Below are 16,041 nucleotides of genomic sequence, written 5' to 3' on the forward strand. Positions count from 1 at the left end.
ATCCACATATTACTGTGTATTTATTTGATGTATATGCATTCCGAAATAAATATGTTTAAACCAAGACTAACTCCAAAATTGGCTAAAGTTTTGAAAACCTTATGATCTGTAGGTACAATTAAAACTAACATATATAAAATCCGTTCAAAATGCCATACTGTATCTACCCTTATTATTTAATTGCTAACATCATTGATGATTGAAATCGATCAGCGTTGATTAGAACTAGGCATTCGATGGGTTTCCCAATGTCTTAAAGGGGACTTTTCACAGATTTTTGGTTGTTTTGAAGTTTGTAATTAAATGCTTTATATTGATAAATGTAATCATTGGATCTATAAAGCTCCAGTAAAAAAAATCAAGAATAAAATTGAAAAAAGAAAACAGTAACCATCAGCAGGGCTGGAACCACTGACTACTGGAGTCCTGGAGTAAAAGTCTACCCAGAGCTCCAGATAAGATGCGTTTCTGCGCATTTACGAATTGAAAAATTAAAAAAAAACGCTTTACAAATCGTTCCAATACGTAACATTATGCAATACAAATCTGGGAACGTATTTTTAATTGATTAAAGTGCGTAACCGGTTAAGCCAATAATCCAGTTGAGTGTTTAGTGTTAGATAATCTTTCAATCAACAGTAAGTCAATCAAAAGAACCTTGTCATCAAAATGGCGCCCCATTGGAAGTTCGAAAAGGGGACGTTTCAAGCGAACAGCTTCTCCTACAGGAAGTCACTGTATATAACAATATGTCAATAGAGGTCAATCTTATGATGATTCTAGAATTGTTGAAATAATTTTAAGCGATCTCATGTCACAGAAGTTTAAGAGTCAAAAAAAGAAAACCAAATAGCATGGTGGTGACCACAGGCCATGTGACTTTATTTTCAATTGCACAAGCATTGTCATATCTTAGTCCAATTCATTGTGAAATGACGTTCATGTACTACATGAATACTATATGCAAGAAAGACCCAATCAAATCAGAGATACAACACATGTTAGTTTGATATTTTAAAGAAAGTATGTTCATGTCATTTAAAGTTTATTCTGTTTACATTTATTAATAACAAATAATATTTGTTCTAGATTAAACACACCATGTACTATGCCAGTTTTCTATGGAAATGGAAAATACCCCTCAATATTCCTAAATACTCTTTATGGTTGAAACAAAGGAGTAAAATACCCTTTAACAATAATATCAGGGGGTAAATTACCCTATTGACTAAATCCTTATCTTACGCTCTGAGTCTACCATTTAGACCACTTGGTCATCCGTCCTTATACAATGACGGATGTTTTTTTATACTTTATATTAGCAATCCTCGTAGTTTCACATAATATAACGACAGCAAAAGAACTCTCCAAATTACTAAATCGTTTCGCGTTGCAACGCTTTATAATTTTCAGGTTTTTAAATCGTCAAAAGATGCATATAATGGCTATTTTAGAGCATGGTAAATGTTCAGTATTACTGTTTCCTCACAAATATCATAACTAAAACGAATTTTGGCGAATCTGAAACAATTTTTTATTTCAATTTTGTCCATTTACCAAAACGTGAAAAGGCCCCTTTAAAGAGCGAGATAGTATATACCAGGGGCCGTATTCCAGTAGTTTCTTAAGTTAAAAAATAACTTAAGTTGAAATATTGCGCAATATTTTTTCTTATCTCCACCATTTTTTCTTTAACCATAAGATTTCACTTGAGTTAATTTCTGGTAGCTTCATAAACTTAATAAATTTCTTTACTCTGTGTATTTCTTCTCATATATTTAAAATTAAGTTAACTTCCTTTAACTCTTAAAGGAATTTCTTAAAGAGAAATACTAAGCGTCTCATATTTTGTTTTTTACATTTCAAATTTAACTTAAGAAATTTATTTAAGAAATGTCTTAATTTAAGTGAAAACTTAAGAAGCTACTGGAATACGGCCCCTGGTTTAACATTTCCAATCTTACTTTTCGCCCATCATTCGACACTGTCCACATGCAGCTGTGAAGAAAAGCAACATGTAGAACATTGGCATGTTAGTAACGTCACAATACAATGGAAATGTGCAACTGGCCTTGTTAACCGAGTGTCGCGTGTACGAATTTGGCAGTTTAGCCCTTTTCCCAATGTCTGTGTACCTCTAGTTGACTTTTACACTATTTACAAAATTTGATCATATGATATTATTATTTTAGTGATAATTGTTTGTTACATAATGATATGTTTTGTGTGTCTCTACTTTTTTTCATATACTAGCAATACAAGAAACAAAATAACCGATTCGCAGTTTTGGTCTCAGTGTAGCTACTGTGGCCAAAAAGTAACGGTATACAAACGAATGATACATGTTGCAAATTGATTGTTTATATGGAATTGTATGCTCATTTTTTGCCGAAAAATTGCTTATTTCGTGATTTTTCGTATTTGAACAAAATAAAACAAGAAACCGTCGGAGACGGGTGATGCTCCCCAAAGGTTTTTTTGTCACAATATTGCACTATATATTCAGATAAAAGGAAACGTCTTGAGGGGCATAACTTTGGACAAAATAATACGATGGATGGTTTAGCAACTTAAAAATTTCAAAGGGCCACAACTCTCTAAATAAACCATCTAACCAGAACCCACAAATAACATGCGCATCTCCTCAAGGTAGTAAAGCTTCCCATAAAGCTTCATTGAATTCCAGTCAGTAGTTGGGGAGAAATAGCCCGGACAAGAATTGCACTATATGTACAAGGGCCATAACTCTGTGAAAAATCATCCGACCATAACCGGCTGATAATATGCACATCTCCAGTTTGTAGTGAAGCTTCCCATAAAGTTTCATTGAATTCCCGTAATAAGTTGCTGAGAAATAGCTCGGACAAGAATTGCTCTATATGTGCAATGGAAAATTTCAAAGGACCATACCTCTGTGAAAAATCATCCGACCAGAACCGGCTGATAATATGCACATCTCCTCTTGGTAGTGAAGCTTCCCATAAAGTTTCATTGAATTCCGGTCATTAGTTGCTGAGAAATAGCCCGGACAAGAATTGCACTATATGTACAGTTAATGAAATTTCAAAGGGCCATAACATTATGAAAAATCATCCGACCAGAACCGGCTGATAATATGCACATCTCCTCTTGGTAGTGAAGCTTCCCATAAAGTTTCATTGAATTCCGGTCATTAATTGCTGAGAAAATTGTGCACGGACGGACGGACACACGGACGGAAAGACTAAGCGGCGACTATATGCTCCCCCCCCCCCCTCCAAAAAAAAATCATTGGGGGGGCATAAAAATAAGTTTACTTTGGAGTGGAACGAGACTAAACAAGTTCATGGTGATGCACTATTAGCTGTTGGGCTATCTAATGGAGAAGTTATGGCCGTCCTATAAGGGAAAATATGTAGTTTCAATTATGTACACTCTTTATTATCTTAATTTAGACTCGGCTACTATAATTACATGATTTCAACGGAATATTCATAATGGTAAGGTTGAAAATATCGTATAGTAATACTCCACTATCGATATGGTAAAGAATTGCGCATTTCTCCAGCGATTACTGTCAATATCATACCATTTGTTGTAAATATCATGTATTTGAATATGAAATGATTTATATAGCGAGATAGCGAGTCTACATTGCAAAATTCCCAATCCCCAGTGGTTAACTATGTTCATGCACACTCCACTATCGATATGGTAAAGAGTGGAGCATTTCTCCATGGATTAATGTCGATATTATACCATTCGCTCAAGCAACGAACAATACCATCCAGTCAAAACTTCTGATCAGGCAAATGCGTTTGTTAAATATAATATTTATTTGTTACAGGGTATTGCTTGAAAATGAGCACCTCAGGCTTGTTTTTGTTAAATTTGTCTTCATCCAAAAAAAAATCAACAACACTTGTATAATATCTAAATCCATTTATTTTCCCATATAGAAATAACAAACAAACAATAATGTTAAAACAATATGCCTAAACAAAACAGAAAAAACAAGAGCACCACCTTGCGGGTGCAGACCGCTCATCTATATTCTTTTTAGAGGTGAAGGGACTCTCAATTTCAATCACAAAGGAGGGAGGGGTGGAGTGAAGAGGTATGTATAGTGTGAGGGTGTGGACATTAATTACATTATCTTCAAAAAATGCGGGAAAAAAATGAAAAAAAAACGGGGGAGGGGGTGGGTGGGTTGGGGGGGGTTATTCTTGGGTGCGATTGTTGGACGGTATTTCAAACATAAAATATGGTTTGGGTGGAGTCTATTGTGGTATGTCAGGTAAGAGTAGTTTTGTCAAAGTATCAATCAAATCTTATCATAAATAAAGAAGTAATGGCAATTTTAGCAAAATTTAACAAATTTGACCTTGAGAGTCAAGGTCATTCAAAGATCAAGGTAAATTCAACTTGCCAGGTACAGTAACCTCATGATAGCATGAAAGTATTTGAAGTTTGAAAGCAATAGCCTTGATACTTAAGAAGTAAAGTGGATCGAAACACAAAATTTTACCATATATTCAAAGTTACTAAGTCAAAAAAGGGCCATAATTCCGTAAAAATGACAACCAGAGTTATGTAACTTGTCCTTTTACTGAACCCTTATGATAGTTTGCGAGTGTTCCAAGTATGAAAGCAATATCTATGATATTTGAGGGGTAAAGTGGACCAAAACACAAAACTTAACCAAATTTTCAATTTTATAAGAATAAAAAGGGCACATAATTCTGTCAAAATGCCAGTCAGAGTTACATAACTTTGCCTGCACAGTCCCATTATGATAGTTAGTAAGTGTTGCAAGTATGAAAGCAATAGCTTTGATACTTAAGGAATAAAATGGACCTAAACACAAAAACTTAACCAAAATTTTCAATTCAAGTATAAAAAGGGCGCATAATTCTGTCAAAATGCACGCCAGAGTTATCTAACTTTGCCTGCCCAGTCCCTTCATGATAGTGAGTAAGTGTACCAAGTTTGAATGCAATAGCATTGATACTTTCTGAGAAAAGTGGACCTAAACACAAAACTTAACCGGACGCCGACGCCAACGCCGACGCCGACGCCAACGCCGACGCCATTTTGATGACAATAGCTCATAATTTTTGTTTAAATAGATGAGCTAAAAATTAATATATTGTCATTTCATTTTCATCAATATGGATGAATTATTGTTGTTTTCCCCAGTCATTTGCATACGTGTAAATACGAGACATTTTTATACGCATGTAATGCATACAGGTTATTGAAATGTACAAAAACATGTTCAATATGTCATACAACTTAGCTTCATATACAATCATTGAACGCCGAATGCACACTCGCATTTTTAGAGTCAGGTTTGAAACCATAAGCATGAAAACATCCCTATAGTACATTATATTACAAAACTGAATGCTGGTATTGACCAAGAAAAGTAGCACACATCTCTCATACAAAGCTCATTTGAAACTCCATAAAACTGTAACACACATCAGGCATTTTTACTAAAAGTCTTGTATTACAAAATATATTATGTTAACGAATTAAGTGCACAGTAAAATTAAGTAGAATAAGTAGAAGTAAAAAATCAGATCATTGCTTGGCTACAAAAAACACGTACAGGTTAAAGTACAAAATGTATACATATTATTGGCAGGCCTAGCTGACGAATTGACTAGCTACAGTTAAATGCAATATACACACAACGGGATTGTGTGGGACATAAAACTGTCCGAATGCACATTATTAAAAATATGTAAAACTTGTAAAGCAGGAAGCATGTTTACCTTAAACATGTGTATTTTAAACATGGAATGATTTGTATAGCGAGTCTAAATAGCGAAATCCTCAAAACCCCTTTGATTAACAATGTTCATGCACACATTGAATTGTGTTCTCAGATTTACACCTTGGTGCCACCTTATGTGAAGAATCCGTCAATCGCTTCTGTGGTTTCTGATGAATTGCCTGTGATTGGTTACTGTAATTACTCGTACCTTCCACGTCACGGAAGATCCATCTTGCAAACGTGTTACAATCTAGTTAATCAACGGTTTCAGTTTCAAGCCTGGGTCAATCATCTAAAAACAAAAATGACAATAGGTATAGCACTTAACTAAACAAGGTCTGTTTGTAAAATATGCATGCCCCATATGGGCTGTCAGTTGTAGTGGAAGCCATTGTGTGAATCCGTTTTCTGTCACTGTGACCTTGACCTTTGATTTATTGACCTGAACACCAATAGGGGTCATCTGCCAGTCATGATCCATGTAACTATGAAGTTTCATTATCCTAGGCCTAATTATTCTTGAGTTATCATCAGGAAACCATTTTACTGTTTCGAGTTACTGTGACCTTGACCTTTAACCTAGTGACCTGAAAATTTATAGAGGTCATCTGCCTTAATGATCAATGAACCTATGGATTTTAATGATCCTATGCATAAGCGTTCTTGAGTTATCATCCGGAAACCATTTTACTATTTAGAGTCACTGTGACCTTGACCTTTGACCTAGTGACCTGAAAATCAATAGGGGTCATCTGCGAGTCATGATCAATGTACCTATGAAGTTCCATGATCCTAGTCGTAAGCGTTCTTGAGTTATCATCCCGAAACCATTTTACTGGTTCAAGTCACCGTAACCTTGACCTCTGACCTAGTTACCTGAAAATCAATAGGGGTCATCTGCGAGTCATGATCAATGTACCTATGAAGTTTCATGATCCTAGGCGTAAGCGTTCTTGCGTTATCATCCGGAAACCATTTTACTGGTTCGAGTCACCGTGACCTTGACCTTTGACCTAGTGACCTGAAAATCAATAGGGGTCATCTGCGAGTCATGATCAATGTACCTATGAAGTTTCATGATCCTAGGCGTGAGTTATCATCCGCAAACCATCTGGTGGACGGACCGACCGACGGACCGACCGACATGAGCAAAACAATATACCCCCTCTTCTTCGAAGGGGTGCATAATAATACCATCTTAACCCATTTATGCCTAGCGTCTAGAAAAAAGGCCTTGGCAAACAGCGTAGACCCAGATTAGACGCCGCATGATGCTGTTTGCTTAAATTAATTTTTGTAAGAAATATTCTAAATATAGAAATAAAAATACTAGACATCCCTTATTTTGGAAATACATTGATCCATTTTAGAAGAATGGGAGAGTCCATAAATGGGTTAAAATCGCTTCATGTTGGTAAGCAAAGTAAGCAAAGACAGATTTGAAGATTATGTTTACTGCTTATCGAGTGAGTCTGTAGCATAAATATAATTTGATATTCATAATGGATGATTCTAAAGATATGAATAACTCCGTCATTAATTAGGTATGAAGCTCACTAGATATAACTAACGTTTAGACCAATATATACTTCAGCAGATTTATGCTTCAAGCGCATTTCAAGTGCATTTCCGATGACAAATTGTTCTTTTGACTAAAGGGGAAGTGTCGCATAACTGTACACATTGGACTGCATTTTTGTTCTCATTCAGATTTAAAATCATCACTATACAGAAGTTTTCATTTATTAATAAAATAGTATTGCTATGCATACATGTACCGGGAACATGTTTTAAATCCATCAACAATCGAATACATCAATTGCTTGTAATTTAAACGATAATTTAGCATGCTGAATGATATGAAATGGTTGTAAACAATACGATATCAATATTAAATGGGTACTAAGCAATAAACTTGATGTTATAATTCGAAAAGAATTTGTTTGTTATTTCATGAAAAAAAATCGTGATGACTTGGTGCCCAATGCTCCAATTCGGAATAACCTGTTAACGTGGCGGTCGGCTCAAAATATTACACAGTGAAGTATTACATAGAGATTAATTGGTGAGTGAAATAGATCTAAATACCGAATAAGCGTATTAGCGAACAATTCATTTTAATCCATCATATCAAGTTATTGACCTTCAATCAATTACAAGCCTTATAAAAAAGTGTGCGCTTTAAAGTAATTCTTCAAAAGAGTACAAAAGTCAGCCAAATGTAGCCAAATCACATGTATGGAGACATGTATCCAGTAAATCATTATACGTGCACTGTGTTTTGAAAATTCCCAGAAACGGACTCCAATGTGTCTCTATTAAACCTGGAGTGTCTCGATATACAAACATATAGATTTCGATAGAATGGAGCTACATTAATAAAAGACGGGTTAATTTACATCGGGCTCTAAAAAGAATCAGAGTAATAGCTAAAGGCTTTCTTTTGTATTTCGCGCCAACCACGTAACCAGACTAACACGATTTCTGGTGGCGAGTGTTGTACGGAAAAAATACCGATGTGCTCAGTAAAAAATCTCTAACCTACACACAAGCTCACAGTTTGGATTCGTTCTTGAGCTCGAGTAGCGAGTCGCTCTCCTGCGCGTCTGGTCGCAGATTCTCTTTATACTCGTTGGAGACGGCCGGGATCTGTAACAGCGAGGGCATAGCATAGACAAGTAGGAATGGATTGTTTCCTTAGTTGGGTTCCGAAAAAATTGGTCCTTTGAATGTCTGAATTTGAAATCAGCTGGTAATGATAATACATTATCCCGTAAGCTTGGTTTTCGAACGCAATATGTAATACTTTGTTCTTGTGGGTCTTGTAATCAGTCTAGTATTTAATAAAATAATAAAAAATATCATCATTGGATTGTTATATTTTTCGTTCAATTTCTTGAACACCCACGATTTTTGCAATAATTGCCCATTCAAAACACGTGTTACATACTCAAGTGTTATTCCCAATCAAAATACATCTTCCAACGGCTTTACCCTTATTTCGGACGCTCTTTGTATCACGGATTGCAACATGATGGCGTTCACAGCATCGTCTACGTTCAAATATATCCGATCGTCAAACTCGGCCAGAAATCCCGTTTCGTCCAACACCCGCCACACCTCGTCTGTTCATCGAGAATTAAAGTGCATAAACATAATGATGGCGATTACTATAACATGTTGATGATGAAATGAGATGATATGCGGACAAAAGAGATTGATCACGAGACGAGACGAAACACGATAACAATTATGACAGTTATAGACTCAACAACAAAGACGATTTTAATGATGATTATGATGACGATGAAGACGAAGATGATAATGCTGATGATGAGTATGATGATAAGGACGATGACAAGCATTCCGATAATAAGAATGATGAAGATGCAGCTGATTCTAATCTTGCTGCTGATGATGATTATGAAAGTAATGATCCAGTAGCGGATTTCATTGTTGAAGTTTATGATAATGGTATTTCCAGTTTAGGGATAGGCAAGCTAATGACTATGTGAAGTCAAAAATTAATGTACTTAAAAATATGTTGTTTTCTGAAGTGCAGTCGACGAGTATACGATTATTTTTATCTTCTAATTTTATTTCTTAGAACTTAACGATATGCACAACAAACGTTCCGTTTTATTTGATGTTGGGTGTTGTTTTTTTGTTGTTTTGTACTTCACTTATCAAATAAACAGGTAGAGCAAATAAACAGGGAGAGCAGTTACGCCTGAAGCGACGTTCGTTATGCGGAGCCATTACGCTATCAGCACAATAAAAAAACGCAATAGGAAAATAAACATTTGCATTCACTAAAAAGACCTCGCCGCGCTAATGTGATCAACTAGTAATACATGCAAGAGATGTTCAAAATAGGCTTTAATCCATACATGTGCTATCCAACTCTTGAAAGTAGCGCTCTATTGCATAGATTTTCCGGAACCGAACACATGCAAATGTAAAGCCAAACGTAGGGATGTCTTTCCTCAAATCTGTGTTTATTCATAATAAAATCAACGAGAATAGTGTCGTTGTTTGTTGTTGTTTTTTCTCTCATAATATGACATCTCGATCTGTAACGTACCACTCTGTCAAAGTTTAATGACACATCATTTGGTTATAATCAACGAACAAACAACGGTTTTATAATAGGGTGCCAATTCTTGAATATATAATTCGAAAAACAATAGTTCGATTTATCATAACTTCGGAATGCGTGCGCATTTATTACAGCCATGTCAAAAACCAAAGACAAGTTCTCTCCTCACCGTTGACACAGCAAAACAGGACTGTGATCTTCACGGCTTCGTAATCCAAAAACAACTGAAATACAACAGAAAGCCACGTTATACCGATATTATACATGTATAGGTTATTTTCTTTCTGATGCATCTAGAGTTTCACTTAGAGTATATAGGAGACCTTAGACATCAGGCCTTTTTTTTAATTACCACACACTACTGTCAAGCAATATTGACCCCTACCGGTGTAACTCCACCATTGTCCTACTTTTTGTTTTTGTTGCCATAGCAAACAGAATTTTTGACGTATGAACAAAATGAAACGCCGTGCATAATCTCCATATTGCCATCTATCCATGTTTCAAGTTTCATGAAAAAATATGAAGAACTTTTAAAGTTATCGCAGGATCCAGAAAAGTGTGACAGACTGACTGATTGACTGACTGATTGACTTACTGACTGACTGACTGACTGACTGACTGACTGACTGACTGACTGACTGACTGACTGACTGACTGACTGACTGACTGACTGACTGACTGACGGACACACAGAGCGCAAACCATAAGTCCCCTCCGGTTTCACTGATAGGGGACAATAAGCATCAACCACATAGTATACGGTCGTTTGCCAGTAATTCTATATTTTCCATATAGTGTTCACATATTCTATTTTTGAAGAAATATATTCATCCAAACGATAAACAAATAATAGTGACATTTGAAATTTAATTAATAGAATCTCTTTTTTCTGAAGTTTCATCATTACTAACAACTTCTTATGGTTCCGCGTTTAATTATGTCTCAATTAAAGGGGCCTTTTCACGTTTGGGTAAATTGACAAAATTAACAAGAAATATCTTTAAAAAAGTTATACGGCGTTGATTGTGGTTGCAGTTAATGAAAGGTAAAGACTTCAATGAATGAGATCAAAGATAGCGAATGTCTTTTTCTGTGCAGTTCTTAGCTGCAGCAAACGCAGTACGGGATGATACGCGGAGTTTTCGCGGCTTATTTTACATTATTACATATTGCTGGTCATAAACGTATAGATACAAAACAGAAAACCAAAAGAAGAATGGAAGTGAAATTAAAACATATGAGTCAACCGGCCACACGCGAAGTATCCGTATATATTTTAAATATTTATACGCGCGTTCTTCGAACAAACCTGTTTTAGTGGTTTGTCTGGCGTTGCTATTTGATTCGATTTTTAACAGTATCGAGAATCATTGGGCTCATGCTTAATTCATTAGTCAATGTGATGACATAATTCTTGTTAAATTAATTAAAAATAATATTTATCATTGTATTGTTGTAAAACACATTAAGAATCTATTATTGACATACCATATGATATCGCTGGATATCTTCATTTAACATCTGTCTGGTTTAAAGAAAATTCCAGTTCACCTAGTTCACGCTATAGCGTCTTTATTATGTAACGATTATTTTCCTAGCCGCGAACTCCGATCAGCACTTAGGGTAGAGACGCAGCGATGACCTGTATGTAAACTCTGACATTCACACACAGTGGCCGCAAATTGACCCGATATACCTCGCGAGTTGATGCAATGCATTAAAGTGAGTCTTCGCTTCCACGGCTCTCTATACTTTAACATGTTAACATGTTGACAGGAATATGGAAGTTAGTAATAAATATGAGAAAATAGCCTTTAAGTGCAAACGTTCTCGCGCTGAAAATCTTCTGAAAATAAAAGATGGACGCACAAACTGTATTGATGTCGAGATTGAGTGTAAAACTGTTCTATCTATTAAGCCTTTTCATTAGATATAAAATTGTTTCATGCTGAACAAGCAGCAAAACAGTGTTACAAAGACGCGGACATGTTTCCAATGTTCTGGTCGTATTCTCAAATCAGCCATTGCAGTCAATGAAGTGTATTCATCTGTACTTGGCCGCGGGAAGTTTTATTTGAATTCAATTGGACGCTAACAAAGGTCAGGCTAAGATGAAAAGCTGGCTTAATACAGCTTACGCCGAAAAAAAAGTTGTTTCAGATTCGCAAATTTTCGTTTAAGTTATGATATTTGTGAGGGAACAGTAATACTAAATATGTACCATGCTCTAAAACATCCATTATATGCATATTTTGATGAATTAAAGACCTAAAAATTGTAAAGCGTTGCAACGTGAAACGATTGAATAATTTGGAGAATTCTGTTGTTGTCGGTATATTTTTTGATACTGCGAGGACTGCTTATATAAAGAATAAATACATCACTAATTGTATGAGCACTGATGGCCGAGTGGCCAGTAGTTCGAGCCTAATTGAGGGTTAATTTTTTTTTCTGCAGATTTTCAGATTCCATGTTTACATTTATAAATATAAAGCATTTAAGGACAAACTTCAATACATGACAAAATCTGTGAAAAGGCCCCTTTAATGCTTAAAGTGATATTATGGGCATGTAACAGTTTATAGGTGTCTATCGCAACCGTTGTTTATTTGTGTTGTTTTCACTTCATATACACTTATATTTGTTAATGCAGCATCAACATACTTAAAATGTCCCGGAAAGAGAAAAATAATGCATTTGAATATCAACCGTACTTTCGTTTGACAGCTGATTATGCATGTACGATGTGATACTAAATTTAGATTAAGTGCAGATTCGTTCATACGACACAAAGACACAATTTTATTTTACGGATTATTTCGGCTTACAGGACTCACCAGTCACGTAAATATCGAATATAAAATATATTGTTATAAACAACTGGTAGCAAGGTGAGTTTCAGATAATTTGTCGGTAACCACATTTTAATTAACTCTTTTGGCCTTTTAATTCTTTTCAGCTCAATTCAACAGAGAAAAATGCCCTTAATGTCACGTTAACATGTGCGTTATGTTTAGCCCTGTATTGTATAGGCGAATGTTCTAGAGACTTAAAAAGGCAAGGAATTTTAACATTAATATTATGTTAATGTTTCCAGAGTTTCTAAATAACATACTAACTTAAGTATTCTACTGTTCTCTCATTTATGTTTTACATGTTTCTGCTGTTGTCGTTGTCTGCTTTTACGAGGAGATTATTGAGATAATGGGACGATGATCTCGTTCGATTTATCACACCGAGTTGGTACTTAATATCACTGAATACTTACACAACTTGCTCTTCTAGCAAGATTTGATAACAAAAACAAACATGGTTATTTCACTAATGGATGGTTTCACTTAGTATGTATTCTGCAAATTTCGTTCAGTCATTCATAAAGTCATTTAATATATAATTCATATTTCTTGACTGAAACTAAACACCATAGTTTTGACACTGTGGTAGGCTACTTAACATAATTAATATCACTTACATGCGTGTTTATGACCGTTTGACATATCACCTAAATTTTAAGTAGAAATTGCACATTTGGAGGGGCGGAAAAGGCGATGCGTAGGCTATAAATTATTAAACATTTATACCAGCTGACGTACGTCACACGTGTTTTCTAACAACACAATTAATGCGCCCTGACCATAACCGGGTCGATTGCTTCATCAATTCCGGAAAATGAGCAGTTGTGTATGAACAAGGTAAATACATTAAGAATGTTCATGTTCATTTCGATAGTTTTAAAAGTACTTGGGATACAATTTTTACACAATTCTGTCATTTTCACTGTATGCAATTGGAAATCAGACAACCATGGTCATAAAATAATTTCTGTAATATCTGTTTCCTGTTGAAAGTTCTCGTTTTTATTGTAAACGGGTTGAGATTATTATTCCTTCCACAAAATTGAACTGCATTTCTTTCCTTTCCAAGAGTACTACCACTTAACTAATTTAAGCAAAGATCACGACTTTAATTTTTGCCTCCCGCTTTAAGCGAAATTACACGCCATCAAATAGGACATTAGTGCATAAAATAAAATAAACAGTCAAAGCGAAATAGAGGATCTTCGAAATGAAAGCGAGGGCGACCACTCAAATACGGTCGCATGTACCTGTTTCAGCACTTTGGCCCCCACGGAATCGACGAAGCAGACGTGCGCCATGTCGATTACGATGTGATGCAGCGCCCCCTCCTCCGATCCACTCAGCACCATGTTGTTCTGCATGGAGGACCCGTTGAGCACCGGAAGCCAGCCTCCGTTGCGCTTCGTGTCCGCACCTGCCTTCTCGAGGCTCAGGATTGAGCCCAGCTCTTTGGATTCGTTGACTACAGTGACGAACGCCTGAAAAATATGGCATGGGGAATGATACTTGAGTGACGAATGTCTGAAAAGAAGGGGATGAGGGAAATTCAAAGGACTCCGTTTAACTATGCAACTTACGAAATTTTTATAAGCTACATAAATACTCTAAATCATCAAATATTTTGTAAAATATTTCGTAAAATAAAGTTAACCCATAAGAAATCAGTGTTCGGATATAGTAGCGGGAAATTCATATGGAATATAGTGTGGCACACACAAATAAAAACGAACCTTTTGTATCGTGTTAAATCTATGTTACCAGACCACATCTAGCCTTGAAATTTTGGCTATTGCTATACGGAACAATGATTATGTATGTGTTAACTTTATTTTTCGAACTATTGTACCAAATAATCGTTGATTTTGAGTGTTAATGGGCTTTTAATGGTTAAATTATATAGGTCTCAATAATTACATTCGTCGGTAAAAAAACACATGACGATAAGATTCCAACTCGTTCCCTTAAAGGAAATCAATGAAAATAATTAAAACATTCCATACCTGAATAACAAAGCTAAGTATACATGTCTGTTGATCCCCAGATTAGTCCCAGTTTACTTAGTGAAGTAAGACAATTAACTATAAAAGCGAATAGCTGATCCATTGAAGAATTACTGAATACACATTCAGAAGCGTTTCACACTATAAACCTCAATCATAGAGATTGTGCACACGTAGACAGTTGATTGAGTGGGAGCCCATGGTTAGTGTCTCACATTACCAAATGAGAAATTAAAAAATCCCGCCATTATTCCCCGCCGAACGATAATTACGTTTTTTCTTCAATGAGATAAAAAAATCCCGCGATAATTTCCCGCCCAACGGTCATTACGTACTGTGATTGTTGATATTCATTAACCAACCCGAAACCTACATTTTGTTTGATTTCGTTGTCCGTTTCTTTGATTTCGTTTTCCGTTTCTCGCTTCATTCTCTTCATCATCTTTAGACGCTTTTCCGGCACCACCCCGGCCGCGTGGTAAACCTGCTTGACAAACAAGTCCCCGTTCGCGTAGTAGACAGGAGAGTTAAATCCCACAACCCGTACACCGGAAACACTCTCCGTCTGCAAGTTCAGAAACAGCTTCACTGACCATAGGTACATTTTTGTAGGCATCGTAATCGGAAAATTGCAGAAAACTACCGATACGAATTGTTCTTGTTACAAAGGATATGGAAATCGACGAAGAATAAATAAAAAACATAATTATATCATGTGAGTGTTTACAGCGTAACATATGGCTTCTTTATTCCATAGATTAGTTACCTGTTTGTATTTCGCGCTGTTTTCATAAACATATAAGTCGCTGATTTTTTGCAGATTTACGGCCTTGGTTCTGAAAAGTTAATTATAAATTCTTAACTAGAATGTAAATATAATGGTTCGATGGTTGTGTATTATTGCTTTGCACACGGAAGGAATTTTCATGGTGACCTGTAAATAATTCATAGTGAATGTCAACAAACCACACCAACGGTAAGATAATATAATGAAAACCAATAACAAGACTTATTCGGCCTCAAACTCGGAAAACGAGTTTTAATGGCTGTGCGTAAAGTGACGTCCAAAATTAGCCTGTGCAGTCCCAACAGGCTAATCACGGACGAAACTACGCCACAATTGGATTTCGCTTAGAAGAGACATGATTTACAAAAAACCATTTTAATCGGAAAGTAAAGTCCTTTATTATGCCATACGGTCTGCAAATGGTAATCTGGGACGACACTTAACCCGCATGCATTAAGCCCGGGTTTCCAAAAGCAAGGCTTAATAACATAACAAGAACAAGAGCACCGAATAACGGGTGCCAGCGCTCTGCT

General features: G+C 35.9%; 1 protein-coding gene across 3 annotated transcripts in view; it reads right to left on the reverse strand.

Annotated features, from left to right (window-relative positions):
* Nucleotides 1-4,176: 4,176 nt before the first annotated feature.
* Nucleotides 4,177-16,041, reverse strand: part of LOC127879337 (sulfate anion transporter 1-like) — a 58,352-nt gene continuing 46,487 nt past the window's right edge. For 2 of the 3 annotated variants that reach the window (XM_052426117.1, XM_052426119.1), the window contains exons 14-20: nt 15,488-15,557; nt 15,095-15,286; nt 13,969-14,199; nt 10,030-10,084; nt 8,756-8,886; nt 8,307-8,410; nt 4,177-6,053 (exon numbers count right to left, since the gene is read on the reverse strand). In XM_052426117.1, the coding sequence (XP_052282077.1) occupies nt 8,315-8,410; nt 8,756-8,886; nt 10,030-10,084; nt 13,969-14,199; nt 15,095-15,286; nt 15,488-15,557 (775 nt within the window). In that variant the 3' untranslated portion in view covers nt 4,177-6,053; nt 8,307-8,314. Of the gene's footprint in view, nt 6,054-8,302; nt 8,411-8,755; nt 8,887-10,029; nt 10,085-13,968; nt 14,200-15,094; nt 15,287-15,487; nt 15,558-16,041 lie in introns of all 3 variants that reach the window. The other variant, XM_052426118.1, reaches the window with a different exon arrangement.

This window comes from Dreissena polymorpha, chromosome 4 (genome assembly GCF_020536995.1).
Source record: "Dreissena polymorpha isolate Duluth1 chromosome 4, UMN_Dpol_1.0, whole genome shotgun sequence".
Lineage (NCBI taxonomy): Eukaryota > Metazoa > Mollusca > Bivalvia > Myida > Dreissenidae > Dreissena > Dreissena polymorpha.